At 37.9% G+C, this 26,653-nt stretch overlaps 2 protein-coding genes across 17 annotated transcripts in view; one reads left to right on the top strand and one right to left on the bottom strand.

Moving 5' to 3' along the window:
• The window catches only part of ATG5 (autophagy related 5), a 122,118-nt gene extending 96,627 nt beyond the window's left edge, over nucleotides 1-25,491 (bottom strand). For 3 of the 16 annotated variants that reach the window (XM_005596851.4, XM_070223611.1, XM_070223609.1), the window contains exons 1-3: nucleotides 25,214-25,352; nucleotides 16,350-16,515; nucleotides 7,559-7,686 (exon numbers count right to left, since the gene is read on the bottom strand). In XM_005596851.4, coding sequence (XP_005596908.1) covers nucleotides 7,559-7,686; nucleotides 16,350-16,457 — 236 coding nt within the window. In that variant the 5' untranslated portion in view covers nucleotides 16,458-16,515; nucleotides 25,214-25,352. Of the gene's footprint in view, nucleotides 1-7,558; nucleotides 7,687-16,349; nucleotides 16,516-24,958; nucleotides 25,076-25,208 lie in introns of those variants that run through there. The other 13 variants (XM_005596850.4, XM_070223610.1, XM_005596852.4 and 10 more) reach the window with 9 other exon arrangements.
• LOC138915670 (programmed cell death protein 7-like) lies at nucleotides 23,679-26,002 on the top strand. The gene is made up of 3 exons (XM_070222804.1): nucleotides 23,679-23,790; nucleotides 25,023-25,602; nucleotides 25,764-26,002. The coding sequence occupies exons 1-2, from the start codon at nucleotides 23,679-23,681 to the stop codon at nucleotides 25,598-25,600; spliced, it is 690 nt and encodes a 229-aa protein (XP_070078905.1). The 3' UTR covers nucleotides 25,601-25,602; nucleotides 25,764-26,002.
• Nucleotides 26,003-26,653: the final 651 nt, after the last annotated feature.

A 26,653-nucleotide genomic window follows, 5' to 3' on the forward strand; every position in this document is an offset into this window, starting at 1 on the left:
TTTTTAAAAAAATAAACTTTGGACTTCCTAAATAAGAGAACATTTCCTAATCTAACAATTACTCACCAGTGAAGCAAATTATTTAGCAATAAACAAAGGTTAATAATACAAACCTTGCAGATTTCAATGGAAAAATCTTATTTTTTAAATCATCCTTTTAAAGAATATAAAATAGCTTAACTAGTGAATCAGAATTAAATAATACTCCTAACAAAGCCAGAAAGAGGACTAGTTGGTGTTATGTACAGTCTTGTTCTTTCCCATATAACAGTAAGGTTCTCCTAGATTTAAGAGCTGAAAAATCTGAAAATACATCTAATTTCCTTCAAAATGAGTGATGTAATACATTACCTGATCAAGATTCAAACATTAGCTAATACTATTTATGTCTACTTAAGTCTACATAATATAATTATGGAAATGTCATCAGTCACTGGAGATCACATATTTATTTAGAATGAATTTAGGATGAATGCCCTGCTAGCAAAATACAACGGTGGGTAGCTTTAGTTATAAATGTGTTGTATCTCTTAACGATAACCCTTAAACTTCTCTCTATTTGAAAATCAGCATCTAACATGAATCTTTGATAACTAGAAATGAATCTAAAGGAAATTTTGGACTACCTAAATAACAGAATGTTTCCTTCAAGAAATTCTGAAACCATAAAAAACTCTGGCCTCAGTCAAAAACTAAAATAAAAATAAATGAAAAAAAAACCAAAACTATTGCACTATAGACATATTATAGATTCTATCCAATTCTGGTCCTTCTCTCTGAATTCTTAAAATTGTATAAGCTCTACAAAATGCCCTGTACTTTTATAAAATAGACATTTTTTAGTCTTCATTCTTTTTTTTTTTTTTTCAGAATGTTCCTCTCAGGTATCTGCAGCTAGGTTAAGAATGAACGTGGGTACTTAAACTAACAGAGCATACCGCTTTCCAAATTCTACGCAGCACTGCAGATGTAATTACAGAACCCCTTTAACAAATCTAAGTAGATCTATTGGATACATTCAGCAGTAATTTTATAAAATAACTAGCAATTCAGTGTTGTACACATTTTCTGGCATTCACAAATGAAACTGCAAGCAAATTCTAAACTTAAATGTTATCTTAAAGCAGTTTAAAATGTCATATAAAATCAAGTATAATTTTTAACATAAATAATAAGTATTTGGGTCAGAATACAAGTTACACATAAAAAGACAATCTTCAATTACTTTTTACCTTCAATACTAAAAAAAAGACTGTAAGTGCACAAAATCTTGAACAAAGTGGATAATAAATAGCTATTGAATGCATAAATCAATAAAGATCCACAGAATAGTTAAATCCTTGATATACCATAAAGACCCAATGGACCCAATTTTAGGTTATGAGTTTCTGTTCTGAGCAGTTCAAACTATTTTAGGATACTTCATAACCTTTATTCTTTCTTAAAGGTCTTCCAAAAAGCAGAGAAAACTCATTTTAAAAAAAAAGGAGTAAAACTTATTATATCTAATAATTGCCATACGGATCCACTGGCCCCTTTTATAAATCTAAGCTATATCATGAGATCTTAGTGATCCTATTTTTTCCTATATCTTGAAACATTTGGCTATTTCATCATTCTAGGAATTATTTCAGCATTATTCATCAATTATTCCCAACTATGCTAAAAAAAGACTAATAAGAATATGGAAGAATAATGGCATGCCTAGAAGGATGATATAATAATGCATCCTTTTCCATTTTCTTACTGTTTTGCCTAAAATATTATATCATATTTCAAGAAAGTATAAAATAAGGATGCAGACCTCACCTTTGGAGACTGCTTTTAGCTATCATTAATACAGTTTAAAATTCACAATCTCTTACTTTCCACCTATAATGGGAAAGAAAAGAAACTGACAGAGGAAGATGTTACACAATTATTAGATAAATTAGATTTCTGCAAAGAGACAGAGAGCAGTACTTTAGACTTTAATGATAATGGTAAAACTGATCATTTAAGTGAAATCTCAGACTATGAGTCGTTAGATGATGATATCCTAGATGAATTTTATAGAACTCAAGAACTAATGAATGACCAATGTATTTCTCAGGACATATGGTATTCTTATCCACTTATCATTCAACAGAAAGAATTTAATCATATGAGATTTTATGACACGAACCTGGACCATTCTGTTTTGCTAAAAGGATGTGTGACAGTATTCTTTCATCTTTTATGCCATTTGTGTATTGCAATTACCAGTGGGCAAATATGCTAAAGGCAAATTTGTACAAAAAATAACTGGAAGGAATTAGATGATGTAGAAAAGAAAAGTATTGATTGGACTGATCATTCTAACTGGTGTTTACTAAAAAGGGAAATTCAATCCAAGCACTGCTGTTAAATGCAAGAAGAGCCAGAAATAATGATAAGCTATAACCTCTTAAGAGGTCTATCTGAATGTATAACAACTAACGAGCAGATACTTGCATTCAGAGGACGTTGCCCATTTCAGGTACATATACATTCAAAACCAGGAAAACATGGAGTGAAAGTCTGAATTTGCTGTATTTAAATGCTTATTAAAATTTCTAATAAAACTGTTACATACTACTCCTTTATTCTTACTTCTCTAAGTTATTTATAAAGTGACTTAAATATATACATTATTTTAAAGTTCATTGTTCTTAGATGGTAAATGACAACTTTTTTCCTGATATCCTAAGGATTAGGATGGAAATTTAATTATGGTTTCTAAAACATATTTAAATATAAATAATATATAATATTAATGTAAAAGCATTCTAACTATATAATGGCCAATAATTATCCTGTAACAATCTTTAAAAATAAAAGCCAGAAAAACCCAGGAGTAAAATAACTATTCACTTATTTCTATTGTCAAAGTCCACAGCTCATACGTAGCTCAATCCAGATGTTTATGTCAGAATAATTTTGAGACAAGGATACTAACTCCAAACAAATATACTATCTGAATTAACAGATTCCAAGATTGCTTACTGCTGACAAATCTATTAATATCCAAGAAAATATATAAAAGAAAACAGAACTGGCAAAAATTAAAAGTACTGAATTTCTCTTTATGCCATAATCCGAGTTACATTAAGGATTTCAAAAGTACTAATTTGCACAACTCCTCTGAACAGATATTCTATGTAGTTTTGTCAAGAGCCTCCTAACCCACAACACAGAAACCACATAAGCCATAACTATAAGTAAATCACAATGTAGCCATTTGGCTGTTACGTTGTTACTTCTGCCAATCTAACCTAAATGTAATAGAAAAGGAAGTGGTGAGGATCTGAATCTGGAATATATTCCAGAAGAGGACCCAACTAGCCAAAGGTCCGATCTATTGCCCTATAAAAATTGACTACACCAGAATATTGAGTGTTAGGTCTATTTTCACATTTGATTTGTTTTCTTTCTCTTCCTTAAATTGCTCTAATCTTTTCTAAATTCAATTCTCAAAATGACTATTTTCTCTTTCTTTGCATAAATTGTTTCTTCTTTACCCTTTCGTTACTGCTAAAATACATATATACATACTGGCACACGTGTGGCAATAATGGATATGCTCTGAAGTCAGCCAAGGGTGCTTATTCTAATCCAAACATCAGCTGGCAAACCAGAATTCTGAGATCAGCATTGAAAGCAATCTTCCCCAAGTGCTAGAGAACTATTGTCCCACTCTATTTCATTGAAACAAACCCATCCTATTCATAAGTTTGCTACATTAGCGATTCACTGGAAACAGGATTACATTTCGTTGAATAAAAAAGGCTGTAACTCATATGTAAACCAAAGTAATTTAATGATTACAATCAATTTTGCCTTACTCCATCTATGGTACAAAACAACTGTGGACTAGCACGGTGTTTCATAGCTTTCTAAACCTATTCTTACATATGACAAAGTACAACACTAACCAAGGGGATACCACATATATAAAATGCTAAGCAACCACAATTTCAGAAATCTAATTTACAGAATCATTTATAAAATTCTAGAAATTCACAACCTTAGAAAAATGATGAGACATAAGAGACAAGAGCCTGCACAGTACTGATGATTAAGATGTTAAAGTTATCTTGTTAAAATTTACTTTTGAAGTCACATAGCTACAGTATTGAATTCTCATTCACTCTATTATGTCTAAGATCAACATCAGTATTTGCTTTTTTTTTAATTCGAAAGGTAGTTTCAACTTCTTAGTTTCAATAACCAGTCTTGAAAATAAGCCAATTTACACAAAATAATAATATCACATTAGAGATACTCGTTTTATAGTTGACAAAAAGAAAAGCTTTTTCTAAATTTTGCACCTGAAGGCCTAAGATCTAACCAATATTAGAGTATACTAACAAAGTATTCTTCAGAAGAACCAGAAACTGTTCTCTTAAAATACGTCTAACATAAAAGTAACAAATACAAATTTTGAGCACTTGAGATACGGTAACAGGAAACCTCACCCTTTAAAATGCAATGTTAGAGCACCCTCTGGTGACTAAACTCAAATCACTCCAACAAAGGTGCCTTACATCTTAGATCCACATTTTCCATTTCTCATGTAATTTTTAAAAGTTTTTGAGGCAAAGGACTGTAGAGGATACAGCACTAATCAGATAAAATCTCCTTAGAATCTCTATAAATGAACAATATATTAAGTATTCACTATGTGTATAACACTGTTCTCAAATATTTTTCTATTCTAATATGGACAAATTCACAAAAGCAATTAGAGAGAACATAAGGATTTGGAGAAAACAACAACTAACAAATAGTATATCAGCATATGTCACAGAAAGAGCCCTAAACTGAGACTCAAAGTCTGGTCCTACTCGCTCATTTGAGTAGGTTATTTTATTTGAGCCTCAGCTTTCTCAACAAAAAGAAGAAACTAATTTAGATTCATTCATTCATTGAACATTTACTTAGCACTTGTTACGTGCACTGATTAAGGTACAAAAACACTGCTCAAACATCTCGTGCAGATAATTAAACAACTATAATAACAATAAATACGAACAGGAGAAGGAGTTATACAGGGAGAAGGAATATCAATTTATGCTTCTTTCTTTTATGAATTGTCTAAACTGGTGTTTGATTTCCTTTCTCACTTGAATTTAAAACTCCAAAGAATCAAATATAAGAAAGAGGTCATCTTCCTGCTCAAACAAACGCTCCTCTACTCAAAAGTCCAAGCCCTACACGGTTTCAGTGGTAGCTGCTTCCCTACAAAGATCATCCTATCCCATGAAGCCCCCTGCTTAGATGCCAGCTAGATACTGAGAGCGTATTCTCAGGAAGAGAATTCTTTCAAGACACGAAAAAATTGCTATTGTTTGGTTGGGAGCAAAGAGAGAAAAGAAGACTTAGCCTCTAGGCCCTGAATTACACTCACACCTCTGGAAGTTATTCATTCCTCAACTACATGGAGTACCTAACAAAACTACAGGAAAAGTTGTATCAAAAGCCATTAAAAACAATGAGCTTATAGCCAGACATAGCTATGAGAGTGATATCATGCATAAAAAGTTAACACCCCAAAAACTAAAGTGAAGATACATGAACACAATTACTTTCATATAAGCTCTCTAAAAGGGAAAACAAATTCACCCTTGAATGAAAGACTTTCAGAAGAGATAAATGCTGACAAAGTAGCAACATGATATCTTGGAGTCAAAATCATTACTCTGTACTAACAGGGAGAAATAGATCCAAACATTATTTATTGATATCATATGTAGAATACAAACCTATAGAATACAAATCATATCAAATACAAAAATAATCACCACACAGGATAGATTAAAACAGCAGCTGAAAGACAATGACTTAACAATTATTTACTATAAAAGCTAAACTGAAGTTTCTCATTTTTTCCAGAGTTTCTCAAGTGGGGGTGGTTTTGCACCCTCTGCCCCAGGACATTTGGCAACATTTTTTATTATCACAACTGGCGGGAGTGCTACTATCGCTAGTAGGAAGAGGACAGGGTTTTGCTGCTAAAAATCCTACAATGTACAGGGTAGCCCTCCCAATACAAAGAATGATCCGGGTCAAAATGTCAACAGGGCCCTTGTTGAGAAACTGTACTTTACAATGATAAAACTGAAACCTTTAGCGTCAGTCGCATGAATTCTTAGGATAATCTGCAACTAATACACACAAAGCCATTTCAATATCCAACTCTAACACGCATAGAACTGTGAAGAACGTAGCTGTTTCCTATGGCTACTCACCCACAATCTCCCCCTCCTTCTTTCCCTCTCCTCCTGATCCTCGCCCCTTAGCCTTCTTTCAAGTCACCTTCCCATTCCAAAACCTCCAACTGTTCTGAGAAATAAAAAACAAAAACACTGACTTGTCTACGCTGCCTGAAGTCTAGAACTATTCAAGAGTCAGAATGAGTCTGATACATGACCATGAAGCTCAGAACTGTTTCGAATAAAAATCGAACGCTATAAAAAGAGAACCTTGTCATCCCTTCCCAGAACCACATCAAAAGGTCAGATAGAGACATGACCCATACCTCAACACAAAACGTCATCTCGTAGGTTTCTAAACCATTATGAAAAATCTACTCACTCTTGGGAATTCATCAGCACAACGTGAGTTCCGAAAAGTTCATCCTTGTTTCCAAGCAATCCTTGGATTCAAGTCAGCTGCGCTTATTAAACACCTACTAGCTTCCTTTTGTTAGAGCCTCTCTTAAAACTTCTCATTTTAATATTCCCAGATTCAGAGAACAAGTCCATTTTTAACCTATTTATAATTTCATATTTCATTTCAATCTTGACTCAGTCTGTATCTTCTTCGTTCAACTACATCCATATGGCAGCATTTCGATGCGTACATCCCAGCATACCTTGAACTACTTTTTTATATTCTTCTCTCTGTAATTTCTCCAGTTTCAATAAATAGTTTTGGAAGCACAATGAACAAAACTTCCAGTAACAGAGGAAGTACAAAAATACATCATCTATACATGGATAAGCCCGGATTTAGAATTTATTTTCAATATCTTTCTTAAAAATGATATAATATGAAAATTATTTTTCATATAAAAAGGAAATAAATATATTTTAAATACTAAACCAGGCTAGATAAGATGTGCTTACAGCACAGAGATCAACTTAATGTGGCAATCAGAAAGATGCCACTTTAGGTTATCATGTCTATCTAAAAATCTGTTATAAAGATTTTGGAGACAGAAGTAAACTGAATAGTCACAGAGTGACTTATTCATAAGAGATTTTTAAATATATCTGCAAAAAAAACTCAAAAACCATAACCAAGTATACTATTAATACGCCATATAAAAATCTACTGCTGAAAATATACAAATCTGTCCAGTCTCCCATGCATCCAAATAGAAGGCAGAAATATTTTCAATAAAATACTCTAAAAATGGTTTAAAATTCACTGTATTATATGAGCTAGACTAGCGATTTGTTTCTTTATAAAACTTTTTAAAAATTGCATCAGGGCACTATACCTTCTTAAAGCTAGCATGTACTCAATGCTTAATAATGCAGAAAAATTCACTCACCATTTCAGTGGTGTGCCTTCATATTCAAACCATATCTCACTAATGTCTTCTTGTCTCATAACCTTCTGAAAGTGCTTTTTCACTTTGTCAGTTACCAACGTCAAATAACTTACTCTTGGCAAAAGCAACTGAAATGAAAATTTGTAAAACCATATTTATTTACTATTTAAAAAAATATATACTAAATAGGTTTTTGAATTTTAAGGAAAAACAGCCATGTTTTTGCATTATTTTGAATAGTCTACACAAAGTCAACTTTTTACAGAAAATCAAAGGTTAAAGATGAAGACGTTTTAAAATTTCTTATGAGATCATTACTTTAAACACAGCTTAAAGCATAAATGCCTAGAATAAACAACACAAATCTATGTACAATCTTTCCGTAATACTTTTCTCCAAATAAAAATACAACGTAATCAGATGTCATACTATTTAGGATAATTATTGGTTCTATCAAATTTAACTTAAAAATTAACATGATTCACCTGAGTTAATTAAACTGCTCTGAGAAAATGATTAACTCACTCCTAATACATCTTGACTTATCAATAAAGACTTCTCAACTGGTCCATCATGTTTTGATAAATTTACTGTGTATTAGATTAGGTGCAATGAAGAACATCAAGACAAAGACATAATCTGTCCTCTTCTACATGAGGCTAAAGTAAAGTGGAGGTAAAAACAAACAAAAAAACCCATAAAAAATACTTACAAAAATACTTCACGGCAGCAACAGAAAGACCTTTAAAGGTCAAAGAGAAATTTTCATTTTATGAACAACAGGGGCCCACTACTCTACCATGAATAAAAAATGGCATGATGAGAAACACTACTTGACGAATATTCCAGTAATTGTACCTACAAGACTGAAAGAAGAGATTACAAACTCTTAAAGAAATACTACACGAGGAGATGAGGAATGAAAGAATGGAAAAGTAGGGAAGGTCTGGAAATCAGAACAGATTTTGGTCATTAATAATGAAGAAATCGAAGGAGAGAAATAAGTTAAAGATGACTGACTTTTGACGTACACATTTAAATCTTTATAGTACAATAAAGCACAAGCTTAAGGGGTATAATGCTAGTAAACTGGCGATTCTGCCACCGTCAGTGAGCTTCCTCAATCCTGTCCTTGGAGCTGGACCTATGTGGACCTCGGACAGCGAAAAGTCTGGGAGGGAATGTTGCGCTAGGCAAAGCTTCAACTGGACTAGAATAGTTTTTCCTCCCCAGGAAAGGTACCAGAAAGAAAACATAAGAGAGCATTTTGGAAAACTCGTTAGGATTTATATAAAGGTACCACAGGTATATAAAAGGAGGAAAGTGGCAAAAATTCATGTTTTTTCCTCCTATGCAGCAGACACTAGACATTTCTTGCTCTCCTAAGTTTGTCTTTTGCTGGTAAAATTTCGTTACTCTCTTTCAACCGCTTCTGTGAGTCTAACTCTGCATCATTTCGCATGCTGCTGACTCAGAGTTAGGTCTTTTGATCAGTAAATCGAGTAGAACCACTGGCCAGAGGAACATATACAAAGAGAAATATTCTGGTTAAAGCAACTGATACTTAATGACTGAAGATCAAGACAACAGGCCCCAACTAGGGAAGAGAACATGACAGTGGTCCTAGGGACCACAGGGAAGGGGGTTGTGGAAGGCAGGTGGAATGCGCCAGTATGCAGCAGGGAGTACTATCACCTCTATTTTACATACAGCTTAAAAAACTTAAATAACTTGGATGAAATGTGTTTATAGACTGTAAAGGCAAGAACTGGAAGCCTCCCTCTGCAATTGTTTTCAGTTAGAAAGGGACATCAGCAAAATCATATTCTATTAAATAAACGGCAAAGGAAAGATTCATTAGAGTCAGAAATGACAGAAGCAAAGACAGATGTAACATGGAAGTCTCTAAGAAAATTAAAACAGCACAGGAAATTAGCCATTTTTTAAAAATAAATAAGTATAATCTATTAGTCTAATAAGTTCTATATTAGGAAGTTCAGAGCCTTAATTTAAAATGTCTGCTGGGTATTACACAGTAATGCCTTCTGTAGAGAATGATATTAACCTATGGAGACTGGGAGAAGGAAGACTCGTAAGGACTAGTAGGTGTGGATATTAGCTCCTGATCCTTGAGTGTGTTGTACTACATACCTAGGGTTCAATCAAAGTTTCTGAAAAATTCACAAATGATTTTCATGAAACAAAAACTTCCTTATAATAAGGAACGAGGAACATTAGAAAATAAGCTCCATTAAGACAGGGTTCTTCACCTGTTCTGTTCACTGCTACATTCTCATGCCTAAAATAGTGCCTGCTTTATAGTAGGCACACAATAAATATTTGCTGGATGAATCAGAGATACCAAAGGTTAAGTGGGACAAAGGGCCAAAAACAAGTTAAAAAAAATAGTGCTCAGGGGCCAGTCTGGTGACATAGTGGTTAGGTTCATGCAGTCCACTTTCGTGGCCAGGGGTTTGCGGGTTCGGATCCCAGTTGCAGACCTACACATCACTCATCAGGCCATGCTGTGGCGGTGTCCCACATACCAAGTGGAGGAGGGTTGGCATGGCTGTTAGGTCAGGGACAATCTTCCTCAAGCAAAAAGAGGAGGACGGGTAACAGATGTTAGCTCAGAGCCAATCCTCCTCACCAAAAAAAAGACTGCCCATTCTTTTTTGTTTTTTTTTTTTTTGTGAGGAAGACTGGCCCTCAGCTAATAGCCAAGCCAGTCTTCCTCTATTCTTTAGTACGCAGTTAGTAGCCAGCACAGCATGGCCACTAACACAGCGGTGTAGGTCTACACCTGGGAACTGAAGCCAGGCCGCCAATGTGGAGCAAGAATGCCCATTCTTAAGACAAAATCTACACTGAAATGTAGTTGGAAACTCCTGTTCCAAATTGGCCTGTGGGAGTCATGTGTAACTAATATAAATATCTATAGTAGCACTAAGAAATAACTGTAAGATTTAAGAATGACTATACTAGAGTAGGTACAGATGGGATTTATCTAGTAAGTATTTAAATAGGTAAAAATGAAAAGAAAGTAGCAGCAAAAAGACATCATTCTGCCTTCTACATCCAGACTGTCCCACTCATTCTTTTCTTAGGTATATCTCACTGGTTCACTTTAAGTTCTTTTTTTTTAATTGCGGTAAAATGTACCTAGCGTAAAATTTACCATTTTAACCATTTTTAAGTATACAGTTCAGTGGCATTAAATAGATTCACCCTCTTGTGCAGCCGTCACCATTATCCATCTCCAGGATGTTTCATGATGCCAAACTCAAGTTCTGTATCTATTAGACAATAACTCCACCATTCTCCTCTTCTCCAGGCCCTTGGTAATCACTTTTCTACTTTCTGTCTCTTTGAATTAGACTATTCTAGGTACCTCATGTAAGTGGAATCATAAAATATTTATCCTTTTGTGTCTGGCTTATTTCACTTCAATTAATGTCTTCAAGATTCTTAACTGGGGGCCGGCCCCATGGCCAAGTGGTTAAGTTCGCGCACTCCCCTCCGGTGGCCGAGGGTTTCGCCAGTTTGGATCCTGGGCGCAGACATGGCACCACTCATCAAGTCATGCTGAGGCGGCGTCCCACATGCCACAACTAGAAGGACCCACAACTAAAAATATGCAACTATATACCGGGGGGCTTTGGGGAGAAAAAGGAAAAATAAAATCTTAAAAAAAAAAAAAGGATTCTTAACTTGTTTTAATATGAAAAGGATTAACCCCCTCTGGTGGGGATATTGTCAGCTACATGGAATCTTTTGTTCTCATTCCTCATTTAGCAGTGTCAAGTACCCGCTGAGTATGACACAAGTGATTCATTTTTTTTCTATACAGCTTGTAAGAAATACGTTTTACATAGTTGTATAGATTGCTTATGTTTCTGAAAAAGGTGCCTGTAATATTGTTTAAGCCGAATCCTACTCTGTCCACCAATTTTCAATTAAGAAATTAGAGATTTACTTATCTAGAATTAAAATATAGAATTCTGTTCCACTTCAACTGGGAGGCTTCACACTAGGCATGAAGATAGAACACTGAGACAGCAAGAGTTCTTCCTCTCAAGGGCTTACAGGCTAGAGAGGAAGACAGAGGGAAAAACAAAGTTACAAACGTGATGAATGCCGGGCGGAAGTAAAGACTGTAACAAGAGCAAGCAGCAAAGGAGTTTAAAGGAATCTGGGGCTGCGGGAGGGCCTTGCCAGGAAGTCTATTTTAGGGCAAGAGCCAAAAGGTAAACAGGAGTGAGCCCACCAAGGGTGGGTATGGATGTTCAGGTGTGAGTAGGGGTGGGAGATACTGCTGCTCACTCCAGACAGAGGAAACTGCGATAAGGCATGGAGCAACACCAAAAGACAAAGATTAGCACATTTGAGGGACTATAAGAAGTTGACTATGACAGGAATTTAGAGGGTTGAGACAGAACAGTACTGAGGAAGCGAGGGACCAGATCAGAGTACTTTGTAAACTACTTTAAGGATCCTAAAGATGATGAAAAGCTACTAAAGGTTTTAAGCAGGCAGGTGACAAGATCAGATATGTGTTTTGAAAAGATTTCTCCAACTGCAGACTAGAAAATGGAAAGAGGGCAAGACCGAAACCAGGGAAGTTAGTACTATGCAATCCATCAGTTTTTAAGAAGTGGTCTGAACTACACTGTAGCAGTGGGTATGAAAGGAACTGCATAAGTTTGAGAGATATTTGAGATGTAAAATCAGACGGACTAAGTTACTGACCAAGTGTCAGGGATATGGGAGAAAAAAGCAACAAAAGATGAACTGGTAAGAGTACTCAACTGGTAAGAGTACTTAATTAGCTGGATGATAGGTCTACTTGCCAAAATAGGAAGGGAAGATGGCAGATGACCAGGCTGTCTGGGGGTAAAGAAAGAGTACAGTTTCAAACACACTCAGTTTGAGTTCCTTCAAGACATCTAAGTGAGGCTATCCAGCAGACAGACATATAGGACTGGAGCTCAGCAGAAAAATCTTCGGAGTTGTCAAGATGAAAATGCTCAAGAAATACACAAAAATGGATGAGAGCTCTAGGGGGAAAAAACATGAAGTGGAAAAAAAAAAAAAAAGGCAAAGCTTCAAGGAATGCCAACACTGAGGAACAAACAGAGGAGGGAAACGTGGCAAAGGAGACCACAAAAGACTGGAACACTAGGAATATGAGGCAGTGCAGAGCAAGAGACGGTGCCACAAAATGCAGCAAAGAGCCAATAACATCAAATACTGCTGAGAGATCAAGCAAATGAAAATTCAAAAACAGACTCTAGGTTTGGCAAAAAAAGACGTCATTAGTGACTTTGGCAAGAAGAGTTCTGTTGGAGTAGTGGGAAAAGTGATTACAGTGAAGTAAGTAGTGGGAGGGGGGAAGGAGATAATGAGTATGGACAACCTTTTTAATAAGTCTGGCCGTGAAGGGAAAACAAGAGGTTGAAAGGGAGGTGGGGTCAACAGAGGGTTGTTTTAGGATAGGCAGGATTTAAGACAACATAAATGCTGCAAAGAAGGATCCAGTAGGCTGAAGAGGTTGAAAGTAAAATAAATAGAGAAGGCAGGAATGGCGGTCGGAGAATATTAGAAACCACCAGCTTCTGAGAAGGCAGGAGACGATCAAGAACAAGATGGAAGGTTGGGCCATGCCTAGGAGGAAGGACACCTCTTCTACTAAAACCAGAGACAAGGAGAAGTAAATGAGTATTAGCACACACAGGTTTTGCAGACTTAATGACAGAAAGTTAAGGGAGGTCCCATCACATGGTTTCTATTTTCTTTGTGAAGTAGGAAGGGAGGTCACCTGTTAAGAGTGAAAGATGAGGTCAGGTGTCAGAGAAATAACCATAATGGAGAAGAACAGAGACAGCTGACTAAGGAAACATAAAAGGACTGCTGGGTAATGTTCAGGATCCACTCCAACTGCTGACCATGTGTCTGATGGTGTGATTTCCTCTGGTAAAAAGTCATACAATATGAATGCAAATTAGTTTCTATGTTTTTATATTGGATGATCTAAATGAAAAGCAATAGTTCAAATGAATATAACAGAAACAACACAAACTGAAAAGTTGACTACTTTCCAACAAATTTCCTTCCTAATATTCCCCGCAAAATAAGATATAGTTCTCAACTATATACATATAGGATGTAGGCTGAAAGAAGATTTATGCAGAGGCAACAAATCAAAATGCAGAAGCAAGCAGGAATATATTTAACATGAATATGCTTTTCCAATGGAAACAGAAAATTCCAGAAGACTCTTTGAATAATAATTAAATTATAAATTTGGTATGAGTAATTTTAAAACCTAGTCTCTGAGAAATAAGCTATAAGCATTACAAAAAGTAACCTACATTCCCATACATCTATCCTTATTGCACCGACACTGAACATGAATGGAATGAATTCAGGCCCTGTTGACAACCTTGTCACATCACCTCACCTGAGCTTTGAGAATGTCTGGGAAAGAGGTCTACCAGCTCTCAGGCTGTGACATTTTTACCTCATTTCATCCAGAATCTTTAAAACATCATCGTTATTATAAACCAAAGCAATTAAAAATACTTTCAAGCTTAATTTACAACCAAGACACAGGAGAACTAAAACCACTTTGGCACTAAAATGCTCACCTATAATTCTAAGACTAACCATTGCTGACGTTTTCGTCAATTTTCTTCCTGTATGTATTGACTTATGCTTAAGTATGTATGTATTTTTAAGAGCAAAATCTGGATTATGCTACATGGTTTTAAACCCCAGTTTCTTGTTTAATATTTATTATATGCCTGTCACACAATATTCTTCAAAAACATAATCATAATGACTATATTGGAGTTTCTTTTGGGTGAAGAATTAGGAAGAAATCAAGAAAAAAACCACGATTACCTATTAGACAAGACAATCCTCTTCCTCCAACGGTTATCCCCAACACCTTTTGCCATTTTCAGTTCAATTAGAAACAGCTAGAATCAACCTACACTCTAGTTCTCCCAACAGTCTTTTCATATTTAAACAGATTTGCATATAAAGAAGGGAAAATATTGTATTCTTTACTTGGATTTTTTTTAACTGCAGGACGTATGTCAAACGTCATATTCTGATTTAAAAGTAAACAGATCTAAATTATGTTTCTCAGTTTTTGCCACTTTGATCAACTCTAGACACACGTATTCCTTTGTTTAGATACTATTAGAAAGCCATCCAATGTTAAAAGTTTTCATTAAAATAGCAAAAAACTATTTTAGAAACAAAACATAAATGATATCCTAAACCATATTACAGAAGAATAGAAAAAATACATCTAACAAATTAAATGGTCCTAAAAATGAACTATTGACCACGCTTTGTTGTCAACTATGAAAGTTTTTCTAAAGGCAGAAAGAAAACTGTTGAGATTTCCAAAGTTAAAATGACTCAAACATATATAATCAAATATGATTACCTGAGTACTGGTAACAAAAAACTACCCAATTCCTCTGAAATCATCATTTTCAGGAAGAAAACCCAAAGAGACAAAACAAAATTCCAATGTGAATGTGGGGAGACTTTCATGCACTGAGTATCTACCAGCTGCATGATTTATGTCAGATGCTGAGGATGTGCAGAGATAAATGAAACCGTTCCTGTACCCAAAAAGTTAGTGAATGGGCTCCTTAAGCAACTTCCTCCAGCAGCCTGACTTCCCACCACTGGAGCAGGCTAAGGAGCAGTGCTGCCTCTCAAACAGAGGAGGGAGAAAGCCAAGGGCAGGCTTTATTAAAGAGAAACAAGAAACGGTCCAGCACCACAAATACATTTCCACTTTTCCAGGTCCTCTTGGGCAAACAGTATGTGTACCTGAGACACAAAAAGAAAAAACTAAAATAATGACAGCTGAGAATGTCTCCTAATGCCTATTAGGGGCTAGTCAGCAAATAGGCAGGATACTATTATCTCTGATGGACAGATCTGTAAGTTTGGATTATATATGCACTTAGGGAAAAAAAGCAGGCTAAAATCAGAAGATATTTGATACTCTTTTTTAAAACAGATAATACACTAACTCAAACAAGTCTACATATAGCAATTTATGTTATTAAATAATATATTTCATATAGTATATATTTGTTCATGAACACGAAAACACATACATTCATATGTTCATTGAGCTATAAAAAAGAATTTATTGGGGGCCAGCCCATGGCATAGTGGTTAAGTTCATGCACTCCACTTTGGCAGCCCAGGGTTTGCCAGTGTGGATCCCGGGCAGACCTATACACTGCTCATCAAGCCATACCGCGGCAGCACCCCACATATAAAATAGAGGAAGACTGGCATAGATGTTAGCTCGGGGCCAATGTAACTCAGGGCCAATCTTCCTCACCACTGCCCCCTCCAAAAAAAGAATCTGTTAAACAGTTGCTTGGAACCACCTAAATACAAAAGAATCAAATCTGAACCTATTATTTTCAAAATATCATCCTGCTAAAAAACAGCATATAACTTATGATCTCATTATCCTATATTATATATGCTTATGTGCATAAGAATAAGAAAGTCAAGAAGGTCCTACATCAGCATGTGAACAGTGGGGTTTTTTCCTCTGGGTGGTAGAGTTACAGGTAATTTTTATTTTCTTCTTTTTGCTCACCTGTGTTTTCTAATAAGCTTTCTTCTATAATAAGCTGTATTAAGTGTTTATAAAATGTTGAAAACCAGCCTCCAGGTGCTTAGAGCTTTATTTACAAAAATGGACAACGTTACATATCCCATTTACCACCATCAACATACTTACATAATATGGTTCTGCCTCCCGTTCAGTTATCTCATCCTGATACAGGGTGAAGCAAGTTGGAATTCGTCCAAACCACACATCTCGAAGCACATCTTTGTCATCTGTCATTCTTCCAGTGGTTAAAGCAGTACATATAGGCTAAATTCTTTTATCAACCAAAGCCAAACTGAAAATAAAATGAAGAGCATTAGTCAGATCCTTGCAAGAATGAATGAACCTGCTCTGAAACAAAGAAAGATTACAGGAAAAAATGAATGCCATAAAGATTATTCACTTCAAAAAATTGTGTGATCAGCATTCTTTAGAATGAATGCAAAAATGAGTACAACAAATTCTAAATGCAGAGCTACTATTTGCTTAAAGAGATCACAGAAGTAACCAATTCAAAATTACATATACTAATGTATGCAACTAATGAACCACAGCCAAAGTGAAACTACACTTGCATCATTCTCACATGCCCCAAGAGTCTACTGCTCATCTAAAGTGAACTCTTCAACTATGCCCCATGGTTCCTTACAGCCCAACTCCAAAATACCATCCCCATAATTATCTCTGCCCCATCTAATATATTCAGCCTCTCCTACTCCAGATAGTTCTGACTCTTCCTGCAAAAAAACACATCTCTCTCACCTTGGAAAAAATCTTTGTATGAATCTATTTCCATTCTAAATTTCATCCTGTCTACGATTTGATTCCACCAATATTTCCAGTCTTATTTACTACACTTTTTATAAACCCTCTAGCAAAACTGGTCCCTTAAACATTTTGCTGTCGCACCATTCCCCAACTAGTATGCTCTTCTCTCACTTGTTTAAATCCTATGCACTCTGCAAATCCAGCTCACAATCTTCTGCCCCAATGAAACAGTAAACGCTTCTACTTTGAGCTCTTATAATATTCCCTATACAATACATATAGCACTATATCTGCAAAGTGAAATATTCTGGGTGTGGCAGAAGGACATGACTTTTGACCTCCATAAATATCCAAGCATCTTCCAGAAGTAATATTCTACAACTGGATAACATCACAATATACTGCGTGAGTAAATGCTGAAAGAAATACTGTTGGCACCTGGATACTGAGAGCCAATATCCTTCTACTTGTATATTTATTTATATATATCTCATCTTTCTTTTTTTTTTTAATTCTTTCTCTTTTTGAGGAAGATTAGCCCTGAGCTAACATCTGCTGCCAATCCTCCTCTTTTTGCTGAGGAAGACTGGCCCTGAGCTAACATCCATGCCCATCTTCCTCTACTTTATATGTGGGACACCTGCCACAGCATGGCTTGCCAAGCAGTGCCATGTCCACACCGGGGATCCGAACCGGCGAACCCCAGGCCGCCAAAGCAGAACGTGCGAACTTAACCGATGCGCCACCAGGCCGGCCCCTATATCTCATCTTTCATAGGCTACCTAATTCATAATTTATCATAAAGTATCTTATGGAAACATTTTAAATGTTTAGCCAAATATCAATTATTAACACTGAGAGCTTTTTGCTCTCTTTTCTCTTCCACTGAACAAGGCCAAAATCAGTCAATGACCAATGCCAAAATGTTATTAAATATATTTTATATATTTAACAGATATATAATATATAAAATATTAACATTTTATATATTTGTAGAGTTCTGAATTTTCTATCACTATTCTTTTTTTATTTTTTTAGATTTTTTTTTATTTTTCCTTTTTCTCCCCAAAGCCCCCCAGTACACAGTTGTATATATATTTTAGTTGTGAGTTCTTCTAGTTGTGGTACACGGGATGCTGCCTCAGCATGGCCCAATGAGTGGTGCCATGTCTGCGCCCAGGATTCGAACCGGCCAAACTGTGGGCAGCTGAAGCGGAGTGCGCAAACTCAACCACTCGGCCACAGGTCCAGCCCTGTATCATTATTCTCAAATGCACTGTGGAGGTCAATTGGACAATGTCATCTACAGGTAAACAAACGGGAAGAGGTGAAAAAATCTGCCCAACATAACAAGAACACTAAGTAACAGTCAAACCAGGGTAAGAACTCTGGACACCTGAACTGAGTTCAGTGCTCTTTCCACACACCACAATGTTTCAACTTGTATTAAAATATATTCATAAAAGACAACATTTTAAGCAAATGATACATATATTCAAACTCCACATAACTCCACCTCCATAGGCTTCAAATTCAAACAACATATTGAGTTTCTGAACTCTACAGAAAATTCCGAAGTTTACAAATCACACAAAATTAACTCCTTGAAAAGAGGAAAGACCTCACTACTTCCTGATTACATTAATAGCTTGTTCTTTATGAGTAAATTTACTGGTGGCAGAAAATAAGGAAATCTGAATTATGACAAAAAAGTAAATCTAAACTTGAGTCTGATAAAGGTGGTAAACAGTGGTTTCTGTAACCATGATACATCCAATTAACCAAGAGCTAAAACTGAGATCCTCTTGCTCACAAAGAAAAAAAAGTTGAGGCAAAGAGCTACTTTCCTAAGAGATCTTAAAAAGATTCAAATACAATTTTAAAGTTAAAAGTTACAATCAATATTGTCACACTGGATGATTTTTCTTCCTGAGGAAAAATACATAGAAAATCTAATTCACAAGAAAATCAAAAATTGAAGTGGGTATGACCACCTAAGGAAAGGCATTTCTATGGGCATCTCTCCAACCACTGTCCTCTCAGGAAGGAATAATAATCTGGCCAGATTCCAGGACATCACTTGAGCCTCATTTATTGACAGGCAGGGGTCACCAGAAAGCAAAGTATCATGCACGTGGGTGTGGCTCTCTTCTCCCCCTCTACACTGCCAGATGACAGCACTTGACCCTTGTGTTCTTTCTTTCAGTGGCATTTTCTTCTGCCTCTTCCTTCCATGTGTCAGAACAGTAGAAAGAAATGGCCAATATCTCCCTCTTCTCTTTGTTCTGGGAGACTCTCCCCAACAGTGATACAAGTATGGACTTCTCTTTCACTGGTTTTGTACCTAAAATCCCACTGCAGAACTTTGGTAAGCTGGGCTGGACCATAAGACTTTACCAAAGTTCTGGGGTAGGACTTAAGATACAAAACCAGTGAAAGATAAATTGGTACCTTATTTCCCATATACCATTGTTTCTTATGTGTATATTTCTTGTAGGACCTCAAGGGACGAGCTAAGCCAAGGCAGCTAAAGGTGTAATGTGGTAGAGTCAATGCAGATTTCACAAAACAAACAGAAACTACAAAACAGATTTACAAAAAACTGCAAACAAGGCTACTTACTGCCTCAAAATACACAGACCCAAATTTACAGGATCACAAAATGTTAATCTTTCAATATTTATATATGTTCATTTATAACGAATTATGTAAGAAAGCATGTCTCTAGTCTAATGAATACTCATAACTAAAAAATGTACAAGAAAAACTGGCTGATACATGAATACAATTAAAGGATGTGAGTATTCAATCAGCCTTTTCAAAAGAGACGCAGAAAAACAAAATTTAACTCAAGAGGCACTACAAAGTGAGGGTTCAAAATGTAGACTACGGAGCCAGACTGCCTAGATTCAAAACCTAGCTCCACCACTTACTGTGATCTCAAGTAAGTCACAACTTCTCTGTGTCTCAGTTTTCTTATCTATAAAATTGGAATAACAGGCCTTACCACATAACATACAAAAACTAAATTAATACACATAAAGCACTTAGAACAATGCCTATAATATAGTACTATAAAGTGTATCTATCACCATAATTTACAGAACCAACAAGAGCATGTCTCAAAAAACGTTTAAAAGTCATTAAGACTTCAAGAAGCAAGAATAATCAAAAGCACTATATAGGGGCCGGCCCAGTGGCGCAGTGGTTAAGTGTACACATTCTGCTTCGGCGGCCTGGGGTTCACCGGTTTGCATCCCGGATGTGGACATGGCACCGCTTGGCAAGCCATGCTGTGGTAGGCGTCCCACATATAAAGTGGAGGAAGATGGGCACGGACGTTAGCTCAGGGCCAGTCTTCCTCAGCGAAAAGAAGAGGATTGGCAGCAGTTAGCTCAGGGCTAATCTACCCCACACACATACAAAAAAAGCATTACATAACATAAATAGGAATTATAAGAGTAAAGGAAAATAAAATTATGCATTGAGCATTGCTAATGACACGGACTACAGACTCAATAAACATTTGATCACTTGATATGCCCAACTCTGTGGGCAGGCCCTGAGGGCATACAAGATGATGACGATGGTGATAATAAAAATAACAACTTTTTAAAACCTCAGGCATGGGGCCAGCCCGGTGGTGCAGCGGTTAAGTTCCCACATTCTGCTTTGGCAGCCCGGGGTTCGCTAGTTCGGATCCTGGGTACAGACATGGCACCGCTTGGCAAGCCATGCTGTGGCAGGTGTCCCACATATAAAGTAGAGGGAAATGGGCACGGATGTTAGCTCAGGGCTAATCTTCCTCAAAATAAATAAATAAATAAATAAAACCTCAGGCACTGCTCAGAAGGTATTATCTCTGAATCTACTAAACGTATTATGTATGCACTTTCATTTCCTTTTCCATGGCTTTGCTCATGCTGGTGGTCCCGTACTCTAAGGTAGCCTTCCTCACCTTCTCTTCCAACTTAGACATCCTGCAGGATCCAGCTCAAAATAACCTTTCTTCAATGCATGACTCAGGCAGAACCTTTGTTTCCTCATCGCACCTTTACTTTTCCTCTACTACAGCACTTATAAACTTATAGGAAAGTTTTATCTGATTTCCAATCTCGTATTGTTTCCATCATACCATACCGACTGCCAACATCCCTTCCAACTCCAAAATGTCCACGGTTCTAATTAAATGTTACTTTGGGGGAGCTTTCATAAGGGAGAAGGGAAGAGGAAAGAAGTAAAATATTAATATATCCTATAGGTCTAGGGAAGAATTTTAAAGATATGGAACTTGAAGAATGGGGAGAATATGGACAGGCAAAGAGAAGATGACAAATATTCCAAGCAGGGCAAAACAACATCAGCAAAGGCAGGAAGTGTGCCAACTTTTTAGGAAACTTTGGGTTGGCAAGAGTAGTAGATAATGAAAGAGCTGACACAGTGACATGTTTTAATATTACTCACAATCCTAGGCAAGGCACTACTTCACTAAGCCTCCATGTCCTTACCTGTAAAATTCACCAGGTCGTTCTGGAAAAAAAAAGTCTATAAAGTGTCTGACATGGTACTGGACACACAGTAAGTGCTGAGAGATAAAAGCAATTACTATTCCTTTAATGTCAAATCTGTAAAGTGAGACTAGATCATGAAGCATGCCAAATGGAAGATGGTGGGTTCGCAACATCAACAAGGCTAGAGAGCCTATAAGGTTTTTATAATGGTGAAATAAAACCAATTATCTGGTAGCAGTGCACAAAAGGACATCCCGAGTCACAGAGAGGTTGGCCAGGAAGCAATTTCAGCAATTAAGGCATATACTAATGAGTGCCTGACCTAGACTGGTAACAGCAGATAGACGAGAGACAGATATGAGGTTTTTCCAAGGAAGAATGAAAGAAGTTGGTGAAAACTTTGCTAAGGGATAAAGAATAAGGACAGGGAAGATTTAAACGCTGACAGCAGGCAATACAGTAAGGTAGTTAAGGGGTTTTGAAATCAGACTGACATGGGTTTAAACCCTGACTTCCACCTATAAGCTGTGTGTCCTTGAATAACAAACCTGACATCTCTGAACCTCATATTTGCAAACTGAAGATAATTCTAATTTCAGGGGGCTGTTGGGTGTTTACCACCTGACAACCACTCAATAAATGGTATATGTATTTAACATATGGTTTCCTCATGCTTCCATGGCCCCCCTGCTTGAACACCCTCTTTCGGCCAACTCTTAATTCTCTAAGAGTCAGCTTAACATCAGCTCCTTGGGAAGCCTTCCACCAAGCAACCTCCAATCTAATGACTTCTATAATAGCCTGTTATAACCATGCACTGCAGTTATGTTTATCTTATCTCTCTCTTGCCCTTCCCCACATTGAACTGTGAGTTCCTCGACAGCAGAAATTGAGTCATATTTACCTTAGTATCCCCAATATTAGCATAATGAGTATAGAGCAGGCTCTGGAATTTCTGTGAAACAACTGAAAAAATATAAATATCTAAAATGTATAAATCCAAAAGTTATACTATCTACTTAGGAAAGTTTTCCACCTAAACTCTTTTCCAAATCAGTACAATCACACGTTAAATTCAGCAAATTTCATTATTTTAGAAGAATATTTTTCCCTCTCATACACACACTACACTATCATTGCCATGCATCCAATTTGAAGGCAATGCTTTGGAAGCATAGAAATCCCAACCTATGATGCAGTATACTAGAAGTAAGCTTGTTGAGGGCAGGTGCTGCTACTTCTTGACTGCTGTATTCTCTGCATCTAATTCCAGGCCTGAAATAAAGCAGGTGCTCAACCAACAACATGGAGCGAACAGCACAGTGAGTATGATAAAAATATAACGCACCATTAACAGTCCCTTTCACATTACCAACTAAGAAAAGCTAACCTATTACCTGAAGCTATTTTGCTGACAAAATCCTCAGCTACCTAGAAATTACTTAAACTATCAAATACCTACTAGTAGTGAACTTGTAAACATCTAAAAATAATAAGCTACGCTGGCTGGTCTCCCTTTAAATTCACGAACACTGACCTCAAAAGTGGGCCCTGAGTACTGCCCAGTGTTTCTACATTTCCCTAGTCCATTTATTCTCCCACTGTCCTAGATCGACCCTTCAAACCTTTTCTCTCTCCAAATTTTCACATCTCCTTCCTGATTCTCTCAGCTAATGATCTGACTTTCTATTTCCTTCTATGCTATTACTAAACAGCCCCACCCGCACCCTGGGGCATAGTTCCTTAACCTCTCCAACCTCCAAACGCTGAAGTGCCCCACCGGCTCAGTCCTTGAATCCTGCCTTTGGAGATCTCTGGCGGCTTTACATATCACTTATACATTAACGATTTCCTCATTTATACATTAACGATTTCCACATTTGCATCTTCAGCCCAGGCTTCTTTTGAACTCCAATGCATACATACTACTGCATATTGACATTTCATTTGAAAATTTAGCCTGTGCAAAACTGAGAACGATTTCAGATCTTCCACCCTCCTCTCCCTATTACTCTGTGGTCTTCCCCAAATCACTAAGTGGTAACTTGAGTTGCTCAGACCATAAACGTTGGAGTCATCCTTGACCCCTCTTCACATCTGATGGCTCTAGCTTAGACACAAGTCTAGAATCTGGCCATTTCTCACCACCTTTACTATTATCACACTGATCCAGTTCACCATGACCTTTAACCTGGATACATGTAATAGCCTAGTAACAGGTCTCATCATTTCTGCCTTTACTGTAGACAGACAATGTAGCAATCAGAAAGATGCTTTTAAAAACAAGTCAGGTAAGTTTACTCCTTTACTCAAAACCCTACCACCACATTCAAAGTAAAAACTAAAAGTTCTTACAAACTGCTACATGAACAGCCCCATTCTGACCTGACTACCTATTTCTCTCCCCTCTGGCTCACTCAGTTCCAACCAAACAGGCTAGTGTGTTCCCAGCTCAAGGACTCTGTGGTTGTTCGATGGCTGGTTCCACTATACCCACAGGGCACCCTTCTTTATCACTTTCAGGTCTCTGCTCAAGTATCTTTTCTAAGGCCACCACAGCAGTTTCCTTTCTCTGCAGGTCACCAGCATGCCCCACTCACCTTCACTCCTTTTTTTTCTCTCTAGCACCTTTCACCACCTGACATATATTTTAATTAATTTCTATATTAATGTCTCCCCCCCAAAGTGAATTTCATGATGGCAAGAAATTTTATTGTTTCATTCACCATTTGTTTTGTTTACTTGTTCAGTGCCTGGCATATAAGAGGCACTCAGTATTTGTTAAATTAACAAAGCTAACCCACACTTGAAATGTGTACATTATTCTAAAAACTCATAACCATATAGTACCATTCTGTTCACTTCCCCCAATTTTAACCAGCATACCTTTGAGCACTGACTTAACACCCTCAAATCTAGTGTAAAATTCTAAAATTCCCCCCAACTACTACCCTCAGCCCAACATCGTTACCTTCAAATTCAAAATTCAACCAACAACTCCCCCTATGGAAATCACAAATAATTCCATTCCGATTAAGTAGCCACAGTCCCAAAGACTCTTAGATTTATCAAGGAAATTCTGGAAGGCTTTGGACGTTCAGTGCTGTTTGAGAGTCTCGGGGTTCTGACTCTCGCTCAAGACATGCTGTGCCTCCCCACCCCTCAGAAAAATCTAGAACCAATCCAGTTTTCCTAGGTTCCTCAAGTTCAGGTCTGATTTGAAAACAATCCAAACTACAATTAAAGTATGTGAATGTGCTCTGCCAACAGAAAATGGCTTTGTCAGCACTAAATATTATCATTAAAATGAGAATGAATGCCACTGAGAATGGAGGAGATACCCATCGAATTCGGACAGAATCGACTGCCTGTAAAGTAACCGATTTAAATAACTGTTCCACGAAAATGCAGGTCCTGAACTAAACTCCAGAGCCTGCGATAAGACCCTGGGCTTCCTACCTTAGGAGGGACCAAACCACACTCCCAGAGAGACCGCACAGGCTACACCCTCCGGCCGGCCCAGGGCCGGGGGGCGGCGTCTGGCCAACCCCACCTCCCCCGGAGGAACCACCTTCCCCCGCCACCGCCCCAGGGAGCGCTTCTCTCGCCCGCCACTCGCCCCTCCTTCTTACCACACCTACCTGGCACCTCCCCAACCCTTCTCCTCCGGGCCCTTCCTCACCCTGGGGAGACACACACATACACATACCCTACCAGAAGCGCCGGCTCCTCCTCCGGCTTCCTGCACCGGTGAAGACGCCTGGGTCCTGGGCTGCGGCCAGGCGGCGGCGCAGGGTGCCTGACACTCAGTCCCGCAGAGGCGCGCGAGCCAGGAGTCCCGAGAGCCCGCGCAGCCGCAGAAGACACCAGCGCCGAGGTCGCAGCCTAGCCCTGCTGCACTTCCGCCCTCCGGGATCCAGCGAATTCAACCCGCAGCGCCGCGCAGCCCTGGAAGCCCACCGCAAGTCCAGTCACCCTCGGCGCCCGGAGATGACGTCACGGGACCCCACGTGGCCCGCGCTCCGCCCTCCGAGTTTGGCCCAACCCCGCAAGGAGACCCGAGCAGCCCTTGAGCATGCGCAGACGGAGCTGAGTTTATGAAGGTGGGGTCAAATCGCTGGCAAGTTCGCAGCTTCTACCCTCTTAGAGGAGTCCCGCGCATGTGGCATAGTCGTTGGTGTTTGGGGAGGTTAACGTGTCAGTTCTGTAAGACAGGGACTTTTTTTTTTAAGATTTTTTATTTTTTTCCTTTTTCTCCCCAAAGCCTGCCGGTACATAGTTGTATATTCTTCATTGTGGGTCCTTCTAGTTGTGGCATGTGGGACGCTGCCTCAGCGTGGTTTGATGAGCAGTGCCATGTCCGCGCCCAGGATTCGAACTAACGAAACACTGGACCGCCTGCAGCGGAGCGCGCGAACTTAACCACTCGGCCATGGGGCCAGCCCCAAGACAGGGACTTTTAAAAATACTGAATAATATTAATAAAACGGTTTTCAAAATGTTTTCATATCTATTTTCTCGTTTGATCTTCTCAACTTTGTCAGAGCCACGGCAGGGATTAATAGCCATATTTAACAGAAGAACTAAAATACAAGAGTACAGAAGCCCTCCCATCCACCCAACAACTTCCTGTTTGTGAAAATAACAAGCAATTCGTAAACTTAGTCCTAAAGAGTGTTTCAGTTGGATCTATTGATGAGGATTTTAGGCTAGTTATTTTTAAAACTACAGATGAGAAGCAGACTCCGAGGACTGGAATTTTGCTTGCCCTTTTGAGAGACATTTGCATTTGTGAAGGAAGGGGGGGATGAGCTTGTAGGGACCTGAAATTGGCCACCCCAAGATAGGTCTCTTTGGCATCAGGATTGTTTTGGGCTGATTGCTTTTGATAAACTGGGACAGGGAGGGAGGCTCTGGGGAATGGAACTTGCCCTTGTTAGGACACATTTACATTTGTAAGGTAAATCTCTATCTGTAAAAGGTGCCTCCCTCTCTACCAGGAGGAAAAAGAGAGATGACCTTATCCCTAGAAACTCTTAATGGGGAAGGCAAGAACTTAAGTTGGTTGCTGTCTGGCACTCATGTAACTGATTTAGGGTGGTGGCTTCTGACATTTACTTAACCCGATTTGATTCTTGTCTAAAAGTCATGGGA

The sequence above is a fragment of the Equus caballus genome, chromosome 10, assembly GCF_041296265.1.
Source record: "Equus caballus isolate H_3958 breed thoroughbred chromosome 10, TB-T2T, whole genome shotgun sequence".
Lineage (NCBI taxonomy): Eukaryota > Metazoa > Chordata > Mammalia > Perissodactyla > Equidae > Equus > Equus caballus.

Bases quoted from the DNA above. Each gene is read 5' to 3' on its own strand.
- LOC138915670 (XM_070222804.1), top strand. From the start codon at position 23,679: ATGACCTTTAACCTGGATACATGTAATAGCCTAGTAACAGGTCTCATC. The intron at 23,791-25,022 runs GTAAGTTTACTC...CGGCCGGCCCAG, and splicing joins TGCTTTTAAAAACAAGTCAG to GGCCGGGGGGCGGCGTCTGG.